The following is an 18,339-nucleotide window of genomic DNA, read 5'->3' as shown; positions in this document are numbered from 1 at the left end:
GTAATGATAAATAACCTTGTTATATAGTACTATGTGTGCTGTTTTATTAAGAATTAAATAATAAAATCTATTGGGTCAAATAATACCAAAGCAGGAATGAGAGTAAATGATATTTCAGGAAATCTGCCTCAACTGAAATGCAGTATGAAAAATAATTTCTATTAGTGACAAAGTCAAGGGCACCACAGGTCGCCCTGTGGTTTCATTATACATTCATTATGAAATAAAAATCTAAATTTCAGTTAGAGGTTATGAGGATAGAGATATGATTTTTAGATTTTCTCTATCCCAGTTCATTGTACTGATTTGTATTCATGGACACCTGAAGGTTCTGTGGACCCCAGGTTAGGATCCCTGTACTAGATGATTTGTAGACCTAGGAAACTGATATTCAATTCACTCAGCCTCACACTGAACACTCATATATGCTCCATAAGAGTCATAAGGAACAAACAAGATGATTTGCCCAAAAGACTTGTTAAAGAGATTTTCAAGGGTTCTAACTGAATTTCCCCATTCTCAGGCAGTATCAGTGAATTCACCAAGGCCAGGAGAACTCATCAAGCTCACAGGGAGAACACAATGGTCTTCAGACAATGGTCTCATCTCTTCTGCCTGAGTCAATTAGTACACTTCATCAGTCCCTTTCACCCTGCTGACGGCCACATGATGTTATATCAGTTAGCAGATATTGTTTGAGTGTCAGACTGGGTTCAGGTCTGTGCAGAATTTAGGAATGTAAATAGTATCTTAGTTACTGTAAAGAAAATTAGTATTATCTGAGATGAAAATGATTATTTTCAGATTGGACCAAGATGGCACATCTCTCTTCTTTCCCATTTAATTTCCTAAAGTAACATAAAATATAGTTTTTAAAAGAGTTAATCTCCCACTTTTTCTTCATCAGAAAGAGCAATATTTGGAGGAGAAAAATGGTGGTGGGTGGCAATAGCAGTGTGGAAGCTGGGACTAGAAAGTCTATGAAAACAATGTGGTGAAACTCTCTTGTTTTGATTTGTTTCGTGGACTATATGAGTGGAGATAGAGTATTTTACATTAATATTATACATTAATAAATTATATTATGTATAATAATATATATATCTGTTGTAATTATTATACCTGATATAATGTATGTATATATATGTATATATAGATATTATTTACTTGAAATTTTACACATTGGATAAAATTTTATGCATTGGTAAAACTCAGAAAAGAGGTGTGATGTCTTTGGTAGAGTATCTGAAGAAGGCACAAGGGCATCTTCAACAGTCTTATATTTATTTATACATTGTTTTATTTGTTCAAGACTCTTACAAATTTATTATCTAATTTTCAAATCTACAAATCTCTTCATTCCACTACTGTAGAGAATGCCCTGACTAAAGGATACCGAGACAGAGGCACAAAACCTGTGCTTGGTTCCCAAGATTAGAACCACTGCATTCCCTCTCTCAGGCTGGGAGAATGCTCTGCACTTTTTTTTCTTTTTTGGGGGTGGGTGGGTGAGGTATATAAATCACAGATAACTTAGCTAGTGATTCTTAAATTTCAATGTGTTATCACCATTGAAACATGTATTAAATACACCATTAAATATGTATTTTTCTTGGTTCCCAATATTGACATTTGGATTCAGCAAGCCAGGGGTGGGATTCATAAGTCTGCATTTTAAACAAGTGCCCCTGGTCCACTTGGACTGGTGATTCAAAACCACAATTCCAGAACACTGGCTTAGGCAAATCCTCCCATTCTTTTGTTTTTAGGCATGTCACTTGTAAACAGCGTGTGACTAGAATTTTAAATATCAGCCTGAAATTCCCCTTTAGTCATGTTTATATGCTTAAGATAATTTCTGTCTCCATTTACAGTCCTGTGCAGGGGAGTTGAGGCCTGGGACACACTCTTAGAGAAACAACTGTCTGAGCCAAGAACAAGACAACACAAAAACAATGAGGAAACATGACTAATGCCGAGTACCTGGGCAGGCTAGAGGATTGAAGGAGAAACCAGACACACACACCTTCTCCCACGGACTGTGTTGCGTTCATTCACGCCTTTAGTGCCTGTCCTATGAAAGTTCAGCAAGGTATTGGTTAACAGAATAACAAGGAGAGAGACACAAAGAGCATTAAGACAGATTCCCCAGTATTGTCTCAACTTGGTATCAAATTCAGGTCTTCCTTTGATAAACATAAAATCTCCTATTCTTCTTTAATGTTATTTCGAAGTCGCAACATAAACATGGTGACTGAAAATAAAACACTAAACAAAGTGGTTGTGTGTCCCGTCAGCCCCCAGGGGAGGGGGTGGGGAGAAGAGGATGAAAGAGAAGGATGAAGAGAAGTGGGAGGGGGTGTTGGTTGGAGGATGAGCGACCCGTCCAGGGTCCTGGGACAGACCGGAAGTCAGCGTGCCGGGCCGCGCAGGCTTCTGGCGTCACTTCCCTCGCGACTCCCTACAAAGAACATGGCGGCTCTCAGCGGTGTCCGCTGGCTGACCCGAGTGAGGCCCGGGAGCAGGCCGGGCGAGCAGCGGGTGGGGGGTCGGCGGGCTTTTACCCGGCTCACTGCAGTATTCTGGATCTGGGGGCTCCAGACCCGACTCACAGGCTGTGTCTCTGTCGCAGGCGCTGGTCGCCGCCCCGAAACCCGGGGCATGGAGGGGCCTGTGTACTTCGGCCGTGGCGCACTCCGTCTCGCGGAACCAGGTAAGCGCAAGGCCCGCTCGGGTCTCGCCCCCACCCCTATCACCCTCTTCCCCTCCTCCCCTCCCCCCCTCCCCCCCAGGGCTCCTGCTCCTACCCCAGCACTGGCTCTGATGGTCCCGGTCGCAGGCCGAGGACATGAGGGTGGAGGGCGCCTTTCCCGTGACCATGGTGCCAGGAGACGGCGTGGGCCCTGAACTGATGCATGCTGTCAAGGAGGTGTTCAAGGCGAGTTGTCTGGGGGAATCAGCTGGTAGGGACGATGGGGTGGGTTGGAAAGAACTTTCTTGAACCTGACCCTGTAATTTTTGGGACCTGTCCCTGAAGGCTGGCTGTGTCCCGGTGGAGTTTCAGGAGCATTACCTCAGCGAGGTGCAGAATATGGCTTCCGAGGAAAAGCTGGATCAAGTTCTGAGTTCCATGAAGGAGAACAAGGTGGCCCTCATCGGTATGTGTGCCCTCTTACCCACGTGTCATTTAAAATGAAATGAACAGTCCTGGCTGGTTTGGCTCAGTGGGTAGAGCTTCCGCCTGCGGACAAGAGTCCTGGGTTCCGTTCCTGCTGAGGGCACGTACCTTGGTTGCTGTTTGTCCCTGGCCCTGTTGGGGTCATGTGGGTGGCAGTCACTCGATGTGTCTCTCTCACGTTTCTCTCTCTCTCTCCCTCCTCTCTCCTTCCTGCTCTATCTGAAGATAAGTGCAAAAGTGCCCTCTGGTGAGGATAAAAAATGAAATGAACAAATGTTCATTAATCTTCCTTCTGCCCATACTAATACATTGACTCCCCCTGAACCCCCATCAGGTTTGTGGCCATTTGTTCCTTTCAGTTGGGAACATAGGAGTTGAGAGATCGGGTTAACTGTCTCTGTAGGAAGACTCCAAGAATTCGGAGTCTATCATGAGGCTACACCATGGGTCCACAAGCCTTGTTGTGTTTATAGAATGCTACTTCTAGCCACCTCTTTTCTATCATCCCTCTGCTTCCCTACTTGAATCTCCTCCTTAGATTTTTTTGGCTTCCAGTTCTGCCCTTGCAGTCTATTTTCTGCATCTGTTCTCTTGGAAGGACCAGCATGACTTTGCCAGGCCCAGCCTTAGCATAGGAAAGTAAGTTCTTTATACAGTGACCCTCAGCTTTCCTGCCTTTATTTCCACAGTTGTTCTGTGCTTTGGTCACACTAGTGTTAGTTTCTAAATACATTACTATCTTCACTTACGCTGTTTCTTCGGACCAGAATGTTTTGATACTACCTGTCAGAATCCTCTTCACTTACTGTATTACTTTTCTAGGACTGTCGTAATCAATTGTCACACAACTGGTGACTTAAAATAACAGAAATTGTATTATTTCACAGTTTGAGAGGCCAGAATTCCAGAATTAAAGTCTTTGCAGGGCTCTCTCTGAAGCCTTAGGGGAGAAACCTTCCTTGCCTCTTCCAGCTATTGGTGGCTCCTGGTGTTCCTTGGCTTGTAGATGCATTACTCCAGTCTCTGTTCCTGTCTTCATATGGCTTTCTTCCCTCTGCCTGTGTATCTGTTTCTCCTTTTCTTTTCTTTTTTTTTTCCTCTGTCAATTTTTATTAATTTATTTTTATTACAGATGTTTTTCCTTTTCTCCCCCCTAAACACCCTCCTTCCCATCCCTCCCCCACAACCCCTTTAGCATTGTTGTTTTTGTGCATGCATATAAGTTCTTTGGTTTGGGTTGTCATTGGATTTTTGGGCCCACCCTAATCCAGGCTGATTTTATCTCAAGATCTTTAACTTAATTATATCTGTGAACACTATTTTCCTAAATAAGGTTACATTTACTGGTCCTGAGGGTTGAGGCATGCACATACATTTTGGGGGTCACTCTTCAGTCTACTATACTCGTTTAACCTAAGATCTGGCTGAAGTGCCAGCTATTCAGTGATATTTCCTGATATTACCAGAGGGAATTTCTTTTCTGTGTTTATGTATGTCATTAATACCTCTTCCATGGTTTTTAAAATCATGTCCTTCATATTATCTGTCTTCCCCACTGTATTGTTTGCCCCTTGGGGACAGGAGTTATGTGTTGTGTTTTTGGTTTATATCCCTAGTACCTTTCTTACATAGTCAATATTCAGTAAATGTTGGTTGAGAAAATGTCAAATAGGTAGACAGAAATATCAAGAATGGTCACATATCCTCCCTCTAGCATTGTTTCTCAACATTTTAAACCCAGGCTCTTTGATAATGTGAAAAAATTTTCTGTTCTCATATAAGGTAATTTTGAGATTTCAACATAAATATGGTGACTAAAAATTAAACAGTAGACAAAATGTTTTAGGTTTTAACTGCATTATTTTCCTTTGCCCCTTGCATCCAGAGGAGTTTAAGGGTCACTGATTGGGAGTGATAGATGGGAGTCTGGTATGTCACTGAGGAGATTGGACCCTGATCTGGGTTCCCTTGGGCTTGGTTTGTGCCTGACATTTTCCTACTCCTGCAACTTTGTTTGTGCAGGAAAGATCCATACCCCGATGGAGTATAAGGGGGAACTAGCCTCCTACGATATGCGACTGAGGTAGGTGGTGGGGGCCATGGGTCAGAGGGGTACTGGGGCATCAGGCACAGTGCTAATGGCTCTCCCCCACCCACAGGCGTAAGTTGGACTTGTTTGCCAATGTAGTCCATGTGAAGTCACTTCCTGGGTACAAGACTCGACACAATAATCTAGATCTGGTGATCATTCGAGAACAGACAGAAGGGGAGTACAGCTCTCTGGAACATGAGGTGAAGAGGTCCTAGAAATTGGGGGCGGCAGGGGTGAAGGTGGGAGAGAGGCATAACTCCTTCCTTTCCAGTATTACTCAGCTCTTCCTCTTTCTTTACCTAGAGTGCCAGGGGCGTGATTGAGTGCTTGAAAATTGTCACCCGAACCAAATCTCAGCGGATTGCAAAGTTTGCCTTTGACTATGCCACTAAGAAGGGGCGAGACAAGGTCACAGCTGTCCACAAGGCCAACATCATGTGAGGGACATAGCTTTGAATGGGGTAGGTTCCTAGGAAGGTAGTGTCCTGCACTCTCTTGACTGAATCTGTTTCCTTTGGCCCATGGACAGGAAGCTTGGGGATGGATTGTTCCTGCAGTGCTGTGAGGAAGTTGCTGAACTGTACCCCAAAATCAAGTTTGAGACAATGATCATAGACAACTGCTGCATGCAGGTGAGGCCCTGACCCTCCCCATGTGTGTACTTTCACAGTGCTGAGGGAGGACGGGGAGTGGAGTTGACATCTCCTTGCCCACATTTCCCCCTGCCAGCTGGTGCAGAATCCTTACCAGTTTGATGTGCTGGTGATGCCCAATCTCTATGGGAACATTATCGACAATTTGGCTGCTGGCCTGGTTGGGGGAGCTGGTGTGGTACCTGGTGAGAGCTACAGTGCAGAGTATGCAGTCTTTGAGATGGTGAGTGAGGTTACCTCCTCTCTAGTTGGGTGTACCCTTCTTCTGACCTCAGGTAGCCCTTGATAACTCCCCCCCCTGCCCCCCGCATGCCTCTTCTCAATGTACCTGGCTTACCTCTCTCTTCCCTGATCTTATTTTCTGCATAATGTTTGCTCCCAGTGACTGGCCTGCCCCTCTCTTCACAGGGTGCTCGGCACCCATTTGCCCAGGCAGTGGGAAGAAATATTGCCAACCCCACAGCCATGCTTCTGTCAGCTTCCAACATGCTGCGACACCTCAAGTAGGTTGTGGTGGGCTGTGGTGAGGGGAGCAAGAGTGGGGAAATTGGGACCTCGTGAAGGGGGTAATCTCAATTTCTTCCTGTCTACATCGACAGTCTGGAATATCACTCCAACATGATTGCAGATGCGGTGAAGAAGGTGATCAAAGTTGGCAAGGTGAGTTTAGAAAGACTATGGGGCTCCAGGTCTCAGCAATACTTTTCTGGGTAACCTGAATTGGGGTTTCCTTTCCTTTCATGTCCCCAGAACATCTGTTCTTTGATCTTGACCATCACTCTCAGGGCTGCTCTTCACTACCCTCCTCTTGGCTGTTTCATCCTTTTGATCTTTGTCTTTGAGTTCCCATGTGCTATTCCCTCTTTCCTGCTCCATTGGCTCTTTTATGGGGCATCTCTTATTTTTTAATCCTCACTTGAGGACCTGCTGAGAAAGAAACAGAAACATCACTCGTTTGTCTTTTGTATGTTCCCCAACTGGGGATCAAACCCACAACCCAGGGACGTGCCCTGACCAGGAATCAAACTGGCAACCTTTCCGTGCACAGGACAGTGCTCAACTGAGCCACTCCAGCAGGGCTTATGGAGCATCTTAATGCTGAACTTGCAGCTCTCTATCTAGGGGGAGAGCATTGGGGATGGAGTAGAGGGAAATAGCAGGCAGGATGAGGAAAGGGTGTCAGTCACCTCCACCCATCCTCATTTGCATTCCCCTGCCATTTTGTTTCCTACTTGGTCTCTGTCTCCTTATTTCCTCCAAGGCATCTTCATCCTCTCTCCAGTCTGCGTTTCCTGTCTTACTTCCTGCTCAGCCTCCCATTCATTCTGTCTAGGCTGCAGCATAGCTGTAGTGGTGACTCTGGCCCTCAGAAGACCTGAGTGGACAAGTCCACGTTGTTCCAAACCTAGCAACCTCCTTGCATCTCTGCTGCATTTTCTTGTTTCTGGCTGTCACCCCTTCTTGGACTCCCCTTTTCATCACACTGCCCTACCCCCCCTTCATGGGCTCTCTTCTCTTCTTCCCCACGGCTGCTGCCGGTGGTGACTGTAGGTACGGACACGAGACATGGGCGGCTACAGCACCACAACTGACTTCATCAAGTCTGTCATCGGCCACCTGCACCCTTATGGGGGCTAGAGCTCTTTATTCCCTCCAACCTCACTGAGGACCATTCTCCCTTCAGTACAGTGGACCAGAGAAGAGCCCTTAAACCTCTAGACCATAATCACCTGGGCAGAGCCTAGGTTGTCCTGGGGCTGGCTTCCTTAGGGAACTATATATTGGGTGGGGGGAGGGGGTGGGTGGTAGGGATGGGCCCAGGCCACAGGGGTGATGACAATTCTCCCCCACAGGTTCGAACTCCTGACATGGGTGGCTATGCTACCTGCAGAGACTTCACTGATGCTGTCATTGATGCCCTGTCCCAACCACATCCATGTAAAGGTGGCCAATAAAACGCATATATCAATCAACTCTGTATTTATTTTTATTGGGAAATAGGGGTTGGGTGATTGGGAGGTTATGCCCCACCAGGGTGCTGTCCATTCTAATCTTCCTGGGATAGCTTTTGGAGCTTTTTCTTTTTCTTGGAGCCGCTGCTCTTGCTACTAGCAGCCTCTTCAGGTCCACTGCTAAGAGGCTCCTCCTTTGAAGAGAATTTCCTCTTTTTCTTGGGGGCACTCCTGTTTCCTGCCTCTTCAGGGTCGCTAACCGGTCCCTCTTTGGGGAAAGATTTCTTCCTCTTGGGAAGATTTCCGCTGCCAGTTGTCTGTTCAAGATCACTGTTAACCAGCTCCTCCTTGGAAAAAGATTTCTTTTTCTTGGGTTTGGATAAAGAGACAGGTAGGTCTTCCATTCCATTCTCCTGAGGAGTCTCCTGGAGCTTTTGCTTTTTCTTCTTTTTGGGTTTTTCACTTGTCTCCTAAAGGGGGAAATGAGCATATAACAGTGTCACTCACTGTTATCAACACCCCCACATCCAACCCCGTTAGAGTTCCAGCAATTAAGTAGGGTAGAGAGACTGGTGAAAATGCTGTTAAATTGTCCAATGTTTCTGAGATGGGTGGAACTTTGGAAATGTATCCCAAAGGTGACTCCCACTTAGGTGGGGATAAATATATTATTGAAGCCTATTTAAATAAGAGAAAAAACTCACCATGTTGATCACAATAGAAGCATCATGCCCAGTTCCAGAGGGGACGCTGAAATACTATTTGACAAACTGGGCACTATGAAAATCCCAGGGAAGATTCTAATGTTGGAGACCTCCCTGTTTGCATTCCCACTATGAAACTGCTATCACCTCCAGACACACAGCCAGGAATAAACAGTAGGAATTCACGCTACCCCCAGTTGAGGACTCCTGGGAGGCAGCTGAGGACAGAACATGCCCAGGGAACCAGTTTCCTACAGTCCGCTCTCTGGGCTCTATCTCCTTCCTATAGAATCAAGAGGCAGTTTTAGAGGTTTCAGGCAGGTTCCTGTTTCAGTCCAAAGGCCTGGATTCAAGACCATGGCTTTGAGGCCACACATCTTTTGTTCTGTTGAAAATCCTACAACCCAGGATCTTCACTCAGAGCCTATCTGCCTACTGACCTCACACTCCTCTGGTGCACTACTGCTGTTTCCTGAAGACGCGAGGGCAGCTGCAGCCAGCCGTTTCTTTTCCTTCTTCAAGCGTTTCTTCTCCTGTTTCTCCAGCTTCCTAGCAATCTCAGCAGCCGCTTCCTCTGCCTGACCAAAGAAAAGTGCTGTAAAGGTTCTGAAGACCTCTGGCCCTCCAGAGTTCTCCCTCCTGGCTGCACTAGATCAGGCTCATTAAATCAGTTTTTTGCCTCCACTCTCCAAGGTCAGGCCAAGATAGTTCATCACCTCCAACAGCCAGCTATGGTTCACCCCCACCTAGCAAAGCCCAAACTGACCTGAACCATTGCCTCCTTCATGACCTCCAGGTTCTTTCGTGGGATCACTCCAGTCTCATAGAAGGATAGCCGCTCCTCCACTTGTTCTCGAAGCTTCTCTCCAAATACATTTGTGGGTACCTCTGGATATGTGTATGTGCATAAACAAAGCCTGTCAGCTCCCCAAGGGACAAACTATTCCCACCCCTACTATTTCCTCCATCCTTAGCTTCACTCAGACCCAAAGTATCAACACTCACTAGGTGAACTCTGTTGACGAAAAATGTTACCATCATTGTAGAAGCTAAAGTGTGGAGTTCCCCACTCCCTCCCAGCCCTTTCTCACATGCCAACTCCCCGACCCATACCAGAGAAGCAATCAATTCGTGAGGCAATACTGCATTTGTTTGCCAGGTATCGGGAGATGCGGCCTTTGTTCTTGGCAGCTGCTCGGCCAATGAAGGTGGAGTGGAAAATGAGTCCATATTTTGGGGTGTTACCCCTTGTCTTCAGGGCTCTGGGAGAATAGTCAGTAGACAGTTTAAGATCAGAAATTTCAACCCTGTTAGCCAAGGTAGCCCCTCCCCCCAGTCTCCAGAGTGAACCTTAGGCTGGTGAGTCTCTATCCCACCTCATGCCAACCCACAGCTCCCAGAGGCAGAGAGAAGGCATCCAACGTCGCTGACCTGGAAACTTGGTCCCTTTGCTGGGCCCTGGGAATCACTCAGACACCAGGACTGGCCATCATCCCCATAGCAGAGGCCTGTATAGGTCAGGATGTCCTGGTCAGCCATCACTGTGATTCCTCAAATAAGCAGTGCGCACCAGAAGCAGCACCTGAGTATGGGCAGGTGCCCTCACTGGTACCTGAACAGGGCCTTTTCAGCCCCAAGGATCTGCACTGTGGATGCTGGATACTTGGCCAGGTTGGTGAGGCTGCCAGCATGAGCAATGAGACGTGCGCCTACCTAGAGAAGGATTCAAGAAATTAGTCACAAAAGCTAGATTTGCCAACCTACCAACCGCATAATCCTGCTTTACTTCTCCCCATCAAGTGCATACAGGGAAAACATGGAGGATCAGGAAATACAGCAGTCTGGATATATATGGTTAGCAGTCCTTATTCTCCCATTTTTGTGTTTCCCATGACGCACCGCTTCTCCAATTAGGGCCGATAAGCTGGGGGCTACTTGGCTCATCTTGGATCGCAGGTAAGTGTGCAGGCTCTGGCGGTACTCTGACAAAGACACCACACGACTGGAAAAGCTCTCGATGTTTATCAAGTCGATAGCTGATATGTCCATGCCTGAAGGACACAAAGTATGAATGTGGGAGCCAGACATTCAGAGCCCTGTACCTTATTTTGGCTGCCAGGCTCTGTACTGACCCATGGAGGACCGCGAGGCATCCAGAATAGCCTTAGCCTTGGCCCCATCCATTGTCAGCTCCTCCAACTTCTCTAACTTTTCTTCATTCAGTTCTCTTCGGTTCCCAATGAACTGAGCAACGCGGCAGTATGTGGCATTGTCATTGATGATCTTCACCAGCTCAGGAAAGTGATACCCATACCACTCCCTAAAAAGAACCACAATCACTCCCTGGCCCAGCTGCCATGTTTCAAATAAAGCTACAGCCTCAGCCCTGTCTACACCTACCATTTGCCTGGTGGAAGTGAGAACAAGCCAGATCCCAAACCTCCTTGATCCCATGTCCCCCCATTCACAATACAAACCAGGCAAAGGGGGCCTGGGTTGAGGTGTATATGGGGTGGGTTTACTCTGCCTCCTCTTTCTATACAGTCAGTGTAAGAACACAGCCTGTGGTAAGCACCAGGAGGCCCAGCCCCCGCCCTGTGAGTCCTCTTATCAGGATTCAAAATAAGCTAAATCATAGACCACAATCTGTTTGCAAGGGTCGCCCCTACACTTTACCTGACACGCATGGAGAAGGTATTGATGTCCTTATCCAGCTGGTCCAGGAGGCTAATGGACTGTATAATCATATTGTCCACCCGGTTCACATTAAACTTAACTTTGGCACGAGAATAGCTGTGTCCCAGCCCCAGCTGGGCCTTACAAGCAGATATGTCAGTCAGGCCCTTCACCAGGTTGTGGAAGTGGAGGCGAACTCCTGGAGAAGGATGTAAGACTATGAGCAAGGAGGGCTCTGAGCTAGCTTCTGCACCCATGCGCAACAGCCAAGCAGGACAACTACCCAGAAGCAACCTTCAGTATCCTAATATTTCCAGAACCCTCCTTAAAGATGTCAAGAATGGCAATGCATGGTAACAGAGGATGGTCTCACCTCGAAGAACCTCAGCTATCACACCTCCAGTCTGGCAGTTGTACCCTAACTCCTCTTGTATAGCAGCACCAATCTTGGGGTCACCAACCCCCAAGAGCACTTTCTTCTTTTTGGATGGCAGATGAGTCTCCAAAAACAGACGGAGGTCCTCATGAACAACACCTCAGGGCAAAAAACAGAACTTTCACTAACAGACCGAAGAATGTTTAAATCACAAAAGAGACCCTTGTCCCTTAACTGCTGACTGCCACACCTCTGGTCTAGAAGAGCATGCTGGGATGGCTTTCCTAGACCCCTCCCCTTCCGGCTTTGCTCAGAGACATGGAGACATCAGTGATTGCATCAGGGGATTGACAGACTCAAGTCATCACTGCAAAGCCTGCACTAACCACAGGAGGAACAGCACTCAAGTTGAATAATACAAATGTGAAATGCATAATTGAAAGCTTAAAACACACCCTGGAGTACTATGAAAATATTTAGCGCCCGATTTGCCTTCTGGGACCAAACACTTTTTTTTTTTGGTTTTTATGTATCAAGATTGCTCTTTCCAATCAATTAAACAAAGTAGCTGAGAACCACATGTCATATGTCATTGGGTTTAGCACTAAACTAGTCCTGTCAGATTTCGTTCACCAACCATTTATCACTAGTACCCACAAGTTAGGACTGCATGCTGAACTGTGCGCTTTAAATATAACATTTAATCAACCATATCCCCCAGAGCCTGAGTTCGGTGAAGACTATCCTAAATTACATCCTGTACACATCAAATACCACCCAGAATATATTAGATTTAGAACAAATTAGCCCAGGAAAGGCAGAAATACTATCACAAGCTCCGTAGTAAAAAGAACCAGACAGTAGCAGGAACTACATCTCAGCTTATCTTCCTAAAATACCTGGAGGTGGCTTATTCACTCACCTTCAGACACAGCGTTAGCATTTTCCAAGGCAACCTGGGATGAGGCAAAGGGACAAAAGGCCACGAGACGAACAATGTTGTGGAACTTGCCCAGATTGAGCACGGACTCCTCCACCTGGGGGTGGGGGAAAAAAGGATGAGTATCTTCCTTAGCTCCTGCCTCTAGGGTGCCGTGAAGCAGCGTACAGAAGAACCAATAACCCTTAAGAATGAACTTGTCATGGGCCCTAAATACCGGTTCTGCTTCCTCGGTAGCGGAAGGAGTGCGGAAGGCTTCTAAATGATCCTAACGCAATTCTACTCGCTAGTGCTGGTAGGACCCTCTGCTCTGGAGTTTTCGGGCTCAGCGTACACCCCAGTGCGCGTGGCCGCCCACGTGGGAGCGCGCGGTGGATGCTGGGGCTCTCGCAGCCCCCAAGCCCACTGCTCGCACCCACCTGCGGCTGCAGCAGGCTGATCTCCTCCACTTCCTTCAGCGCCAGCAGCGCGTAGCCGACCGCGTGCTCGAACAGCACGTGCAGCAGCACCTGGAAAGAAAGCCGGGGCGCCCGCGTCAGCGCGGTCCCCACGTCCGCCCGGCCCCACTCCCACGGCAGCCCCGCGCTCCAGCCAGGGCTCCGGCCCGAGCCCAGGCCCAAATCGCGGCCTTCGCTTCTCCAGCACACTACCACCACTCCTCACCATGGCGCCCGCTCCTGGCCCGGCTCGCAATGCGGCGAGCGGGGTCTGGCGCGCGGAACCAGGTTCCGGAAGCCACGCCCCCGCGCCGCCGGCCAATCGGAGGCCTGGGACGATACCTTTCCGGGTCCTCGGAGGGGTCCGCTTGTGGTATCGCCCGGCGGGCTGTGGGGGTGGTGCGAGCGCCGGCGGGCCGGCATTTTCCGGCCTCAGCTGTGGCGCGGGCTGGCGAGGTGGCAGGGGAAGCGTGGGTCTGGGCCAGGCTCTGCAGTCTGCAAAACGGTTTGGAAAAACGCTTTGATGTTCTCATCATATAAATTACGGGCCGCCTCTTCTCCTCATATAAATTACGGCCCTTACGTTCTCATCATGTAAATTACGGGCCGCAGAGATAGGTGAAGTCCGGACCGGAGGCCCCGCATCGGCTGCGGTGACCGTTCCCAGGCAGGAAACGGACACCGAGCTCACTTTCCCCAACGCCGGCCCCGGGCCCCAGAAACCTCCCCGCGCCCCATGCCCCCAGGACCCTTTCGCCCCCGCGTCCCACTAGAGGCCGCCCCGCCCGGGAGCCCGGGAGCCGCGCGCCCCGCCTCCTCACCCGCACGGAAGCGGGGCTGGGCGTGCTGGCTCAGACCTGAGGAAACGTCACTCCTGGGGCCCGGTGTTGTGCTTTTACATGGTGTTTCGTGTATTTCCTTCTTAAAAACGAGGGTGGCAGGCGAGAAGGTAGAAGAGAAAGACGATTCCACCTTTTCCTAGGCCGGGTTGTCGTTCCCCTCGAGCAGAACCGGCGCCTTTTGGGGGAACACGTGCTGCTTGCCCTGTCGAAGGCCCTTAAATCTCAACACCCGCTTAGCTCCAAGTGAATCGGAGCTGCTGCTGGCGCAGAGGGTGGCTTTTGGACACTAAGCAACTTTTGAAATTACCTTTGCTTTAATAAATATTAAAACTTGGCTATCTTAAAGTAGTATATGTGCTGATAAAATTTTAAAACATCATTTTAAGGGTTTTTTAAATAAATTTCTATAACTAAAGTACATTCGTAAATTTAATATATTTTATTTTCTTCTTAAGCAATTCAGTTACTTGACAAAATTCAAGTACTGAGCACCCTCTTAAAGCCGAATATATTAAACTTAAAAATATGGATGGGCCGTGGCTAGTGTTGTTCAGTGGTTAGAGAGTCACCTGAGCACGGAAGGGTCTCAGGTTCTAGTCACCATCAAGGGCTTGCACCTGGGTTGCAGGTTTGATCCCCAGCCCCATAGGGGCATGTGTGGGAGGCAGCCAATCGATGTGACTCTCTTACATGGATGTTTTTCTTTTCCCCACCCTCCATCCCTCCCACTCTCTCAAAAAAAAAAAATCAATGGAAAACATATTCTTGGGTGAGGATTAACAAATATATATATATATATACACACACACATGCACACACACACATATACATATACACATATATATGCATATATGTATGATTGTAAATATTAAAATCTCATAATCTCAATATTGCTTGCAAATACTAATCCACTTAAAATTATGAGTCTAAACCAGTTATTCCATTCCACATTAAAATTTTTTGTCTTTATTGATTTTAGAGAGAGAGGAAGAGAGAGGGAGAGAGAGATAGAAACATCAATGAGAGAGAACATTGGCCGCCTCCTGTATGCCCCCCGCACTGGGGATTTGGCCCACAAACTGGACATGTGCCCTGACTGGGAAACAAACTGGTGACCTCTTGGTGCATGGGTCGAAGCTCAACCAGCCAGGCCCATTCCACATTTTAAAATGGAATTGCAAAATTAATTTATAATGTTAAATTCTCTTGAATGTAATAAATACCAAATTAAATAGATGATTTTAAAATGTAATGGAGAATATTAATGCTATGACTTTGTTTTACTTCATTATTTCTATACTTAATCCTAAATATTCCTGGGGTTATAGGTGTTTATCTGCTAAGGTAGGGATTTTCAAAGAAGTCAGAATCTATTAATGGGTTGAGGATTAAATTAGACAGTCTTGGCCAGCATTAAAAAGAAGTAGGATGAGCCCTGGCCAGTTTGGCTCAGCGGTTAGAGTGTCGGCCTGCGGTCCGGAGAGACCCGGGTTCGGTTCCCGCTAAGGGCACGTACTTCGGTTGCAGTTTGTCCCCGGCCCTGGTTGGTTGTGCGGGTGGCAGCCACTCGATGTGTCCCTTCACGTCGATGTTTCTCACTCTCCCTCTCTCTCCCTCCCACTCTATCTGTACAAAAAATGGAAAAATATCCTCGGGTGAGGATAAAAAAAAAAAAAAAGAAGTAGGATGAAAGAGAGTAGGAAATAATAGTATGTCACATAGAGTAAGGGGTATTGATTTGTAAAACTGGTCTCAGCTAAACATGTATATGTATACATATATGTATAAATATATATGTATATATATATATGTAAATAGTATATGTACACATGTAGGAATACATATTGTACACACACAAATATATATATAATTTCTGTGGATTAAATACAAAAAGCCTGAGAGTTATAAGCTGCACGTTAACCACATTCATATTTTGGATAGATAAATTTGCATCTGAGTCTGAAAGCATGAGGACCAGAAGCACCGATGTCCAAAGGGAGAAGATAGATGTCTCAGCTTAAGCAGAGATAGAATTAATTTGTTTTTCTTTCACCTTTTGTTCTGTTCTGGCATTCAAAAGGTTTGGGTGATGCCCATCCACATTTGGGAGAGGCAGTTCACCAGTTCAAATGCCTATTGCATTTTTAGGTGAAGGGATACAGTAGTAAGCAAACCAAGTCAGTGCCATCATGGAGTTAACATTCTCTGGGGAGATAAAAAATCAAGTAAGTATGTTGATAAATGTTAAGGGATGTTGCATTGTTATAGAGGCCCTTAGTGAAGAGGTGACATTTGGGCAGAGATTTTAAGCAAGGGAATAAGCGATGCAGAGACCTTGGAGGAAAATAAAAACATAACCCTTGACCTCTGTTTTCAAAGACTATAATGCGAGAGGAATGAACATAACTGACCAAGAGCTGAAATGCAGAAGTATGAGAGGCTGACCAGGAGACAGTTTGGGGGGTGCGGGGCAGTGCTCCTGAGGAAGACTTCATGGCCAGAAGGGGTTTTAGACATTTATAGAAGAATGTGTAGGTTGTTAAGAGATGAAGGAAAGAGAGTGGGAGCAAAAGCCAGAAACAAGAGAAGAACCTGCTAGAGGTAAGATTTATCCTGGTCAGTAGTTGGTGAAAGACGGAAGGATCTAGCATGTAAGATTTAAAACATAAGCCTTGAATGAAGGCCAGGATGAATGGCTTGGTCTGATGAGAAATCTTATTCTCCACTAAACAGTGTTTGATTGGAGATTAATTTGGAGGTGATTGAAAGACAGATTTTCCAAAAAATTCCAGCTGAGAAAATGTCCTTTAATGGCAGCAGGTCCTAGGGAGAGCTGTGGGTTTCCCAGGCATGTTCCAGACTCAAGCTTTAAAGCCATGTGGCATCTGGGGCCTTTTCTTTCTCTTTGTAGATAGGACTGTTTACCCATGGGGAAGGACCATACACTGTAGCATCTATTACTCCAATATTTAGCCTAGTCTATTGTTCATTGTGTCATTTTGGTGTAAATTAACCCAATTTTTACTTTGAGCATTGGGCAATGCTAATGGAGACCTACGGAAATGGAATGAATTATAGTCATGTGCCACGTAAGGACTGGCCTGAATGTGACAGTGGTATACCGTATAGCATAGGTGTATAGTAGGCTATACCATCTAGGTTTGTGTCAAGTACGCTCTGTAACATTCGCACAATGATAAGATTGCCTAACAACACATTTCTCAGAACTATCCTTGTGATTAAACTGAGGATGACTGTTTAAATCTGGCTCGGGCCAGATGGCTCAGTTGGTTAGAGCATTGTCCTGATACACCAAGGTTTCGGGTTCAATCCTGGGTCAGGGCACATATAAGAGCCAACCAATGAATGCATGAAAAAGTGGGAAAACAAACCAATGTTTCTCTCTCTCTCTCAACAAAAAAAAAAAAAAAAAAAAAGAAAAAAAGAAAAGAAATCCAGTCACTAGGAGAGCTTCAGGAAAGTAAATTGCATGGAACAATCACAAATTGGCGGCACTTTACACTCATTTCACAAATGAGACAACCCATCCAAGTTGAAGGCTTCTGGCAATTCCTTAGCCCTTTTCTCAAATGTGGAAAGAAACTCTGCAAAAGTCTTTGGTGATGAGTTACCCATATAGGCAACATTATTTCCATAGACACAGAAGAATGAAAAACATTGAGGAAGGCCATTTAGCCCAGTGTTCCTTGTCTTTTTGGCCACAGCTTCTGAAACTCAGAGTTGATTAGAATTATAGGGTGAGCCCTGGCCAGTTTGGTCCAGCGGTTAGAGCATCGGCCTGCGGTCCGGAGAGACCCGGGTTCGGTTCCCGCTAAGGGCACGTACTTCGGTTGCAGTTTGTCCCCGGCCCTGGTTGGTCGTGCGGGTGGCAGCCACTCGATGTGTCCCTTCATGTCGATGTTTCTCTCTCTCTCTCCCTTCCTCTCTCTCCCTCCCACTCTATCTGTACAAAAAAAAAAAAGAATTATAGGGTGAAAGTTTTGTTCAGTTGATGTTAGTGTTGGTGTTCATAAACAACCTGAGGATATTTTATCTTATCTACACCTGTGATAATGTCTGCTATTTACTGATCACTTAGCATAATGCTTGGCACTTAGTCTTACATATGTCAACTGGTTGAATCTTTATAACAGAATTTGGAGGTTGAGTTTATTTTATTTTATTTTTATCCTCACTCGAGGACATTTTTGCACTTATCTTCAGATAGAGTGGGAGTGAGAGAGGGAGGAAGAGAGAGAAACATCAATGCGAGAGAGACATATCGAGTTGTTGCCACCCACACGGCCTTAACCAGGGCTGGGGACAAACTGCAACCAAGGTACGTGCCCTTAGCGGGAGCCATACCCCAGACTCTCTGGTCCACGAGCTGACACTCTTAACTGCTGAGCCAAACTGGCCAGGGCTGGAGGTTGGGTTTATATGGCTTATATTCCAGACATGGTTTGGTGATGGAGATATCTGTATGCTG

The 18,339-nt window shown here is 46.5% G+C and overlaps 2 protein-coding genes and 5 non-coding genes across 9 annotated transcripts; 1 reads left to right on the top strand and 6 right to left on the bottom strand.

Moving 5' to 3' along the window:
- Positions 1-2,450: 2,450 nt before the first annotated feature.
- Positions 2,451-7,888, top strand: IDH3B (isocitrate dehydrogenase (NAD(+)) 3 non-catalytic subunit beta). 3 transcript variants are annotated; one of them, XR_004957036.1, is made up of 13 exons: positions 2,451-2,508; positions 2,633-2,713; positions 2,840-2,938; positions 3,038-3,158; positions 5,201-5,261; positions 5,338-5,470; positions 5,574-5,707; positions 5,800-5,902; positions 6,000-6,146; positions 6,332-6,426; positions 6,523-6,583; positions 7,475-7,668; positions 7,777-7,883. XR_004957036.1 is itself a non-coding variant. In XM_036244439.1 (12 exons), the coding sequence occupies exons 1-12, from the start codon at positions 2,473-2,475 to the stop codon at positions 7,876-7,878; spliced, it is 1,173 nt and encodes a 390-aa protein (XP_036100332.1). In that variant the 5' UTR covers positions 2,451-2,472; the 3' UTR covers positions 7,879-7,888. The 3 variants fall into 3 exon arrangements, 2 of the variants coding, with proteins under 2 accessions (XP_036100332.1, XP_036100334.1); XM_036244439.1 differs by lacking the exon at positions 7,475-7,668 and having other exon boundaries at positions 7,777-7,888; XM_036244441.1 differs by having other exon boundaries at positions 7,475-7,879.
- Positions 7,889-7,899: 11 nt separating this feature from the next.
- NOP56 (NOP56 ribonucleoprotein) lies at positions 7,900-13,352 on the bottom strand. Its single transcript, XM_036244438.1, has 12 exons — positions 13,235-13,352; positions 12,991-13,080; positions 12,554-12,668; positions 11,629-11,790; positions 11,256-11,454; positions 10,712-10,899; positions 10,479-10,630; positions 10,192-10,292; positions 9,693-9,841; positions 9,346-9,467; positions 9,020-9,157; positions 7,900-8,345 (listed from the first exon to the last, which is right to left on the bottom strand). Exons 1-12 carry the CDS (start codon positions 13,235-13,237, stop codon positions 7,971-7,973), a joined length of 1,794 nt encoding a protein of 597 aa, XP_036100331.1. The 5' UTR covers positions 13,238-13,352; the 3' UTR covers positions 7,900-7,970.
- Positions 9,230-9,300, bottom strand: LOC118619450. The gene has a single exon (XR_004957225.1). It is a non-coding gene; the product is annotated as a small nucleolar RNA SNORD57 (small nucleolar RNA).
- LOC118619451 lies at positions 9,556-9,625 on the bottom strand. Its single transcript, XR_004957226.1, has one exon. It is a non-coding gene; the product is annotated as a small nucleolar RNA SNORD56 (small nucleolar RNA).
- On the bottom strand, positions 10,043-10,128 carry LOC118619490. The gene has a single exon (XR_004957258.1). It is a non-coding gene; the product is annotated as a small nucleolar RNA SNORD86 (small nucleolar RNA).
- Positions 11,030-11,163, bottom strand: LOC118619471. The gene has a single exon (XR_004957244.1). It is a non-coding gene; the product is annotated as a small nucleolar RNA SNORA51 (small nucleolar RNA).
- On the bottom strand, positions 11,938-12,004 carry LOC118619492. The gene has a single exon (XR_004957260.1). It is a non-coding gene; the product is annotated as a small nucleolar RNA SNORD110 (small nucleolar RNA).
- Positions 13,353-18,339: the final 4,987 nt, after the last annotated feature.

Source organism: Molossus molossus, unplaced genomic scaffold (assembly GCF_014108415.1).
Source record: "Molossus molossus isolate mMolMol1 unplaced genomic scaffold, mMolMol1.p scaffold_m16_p_6, whole genome shotgun sequence".
Taxonomy (NCBI): Eukaryota; Metazoa; Chordata; class Mammalia; order Chiroptera; family Molossidae; genus Molossus; species Molossus molossus.
The sequence above is the reverse complement of the archived record's forward strand: the minus strand, read 5'-3'. Positions and strand labels throughout refer to the sequence as shown.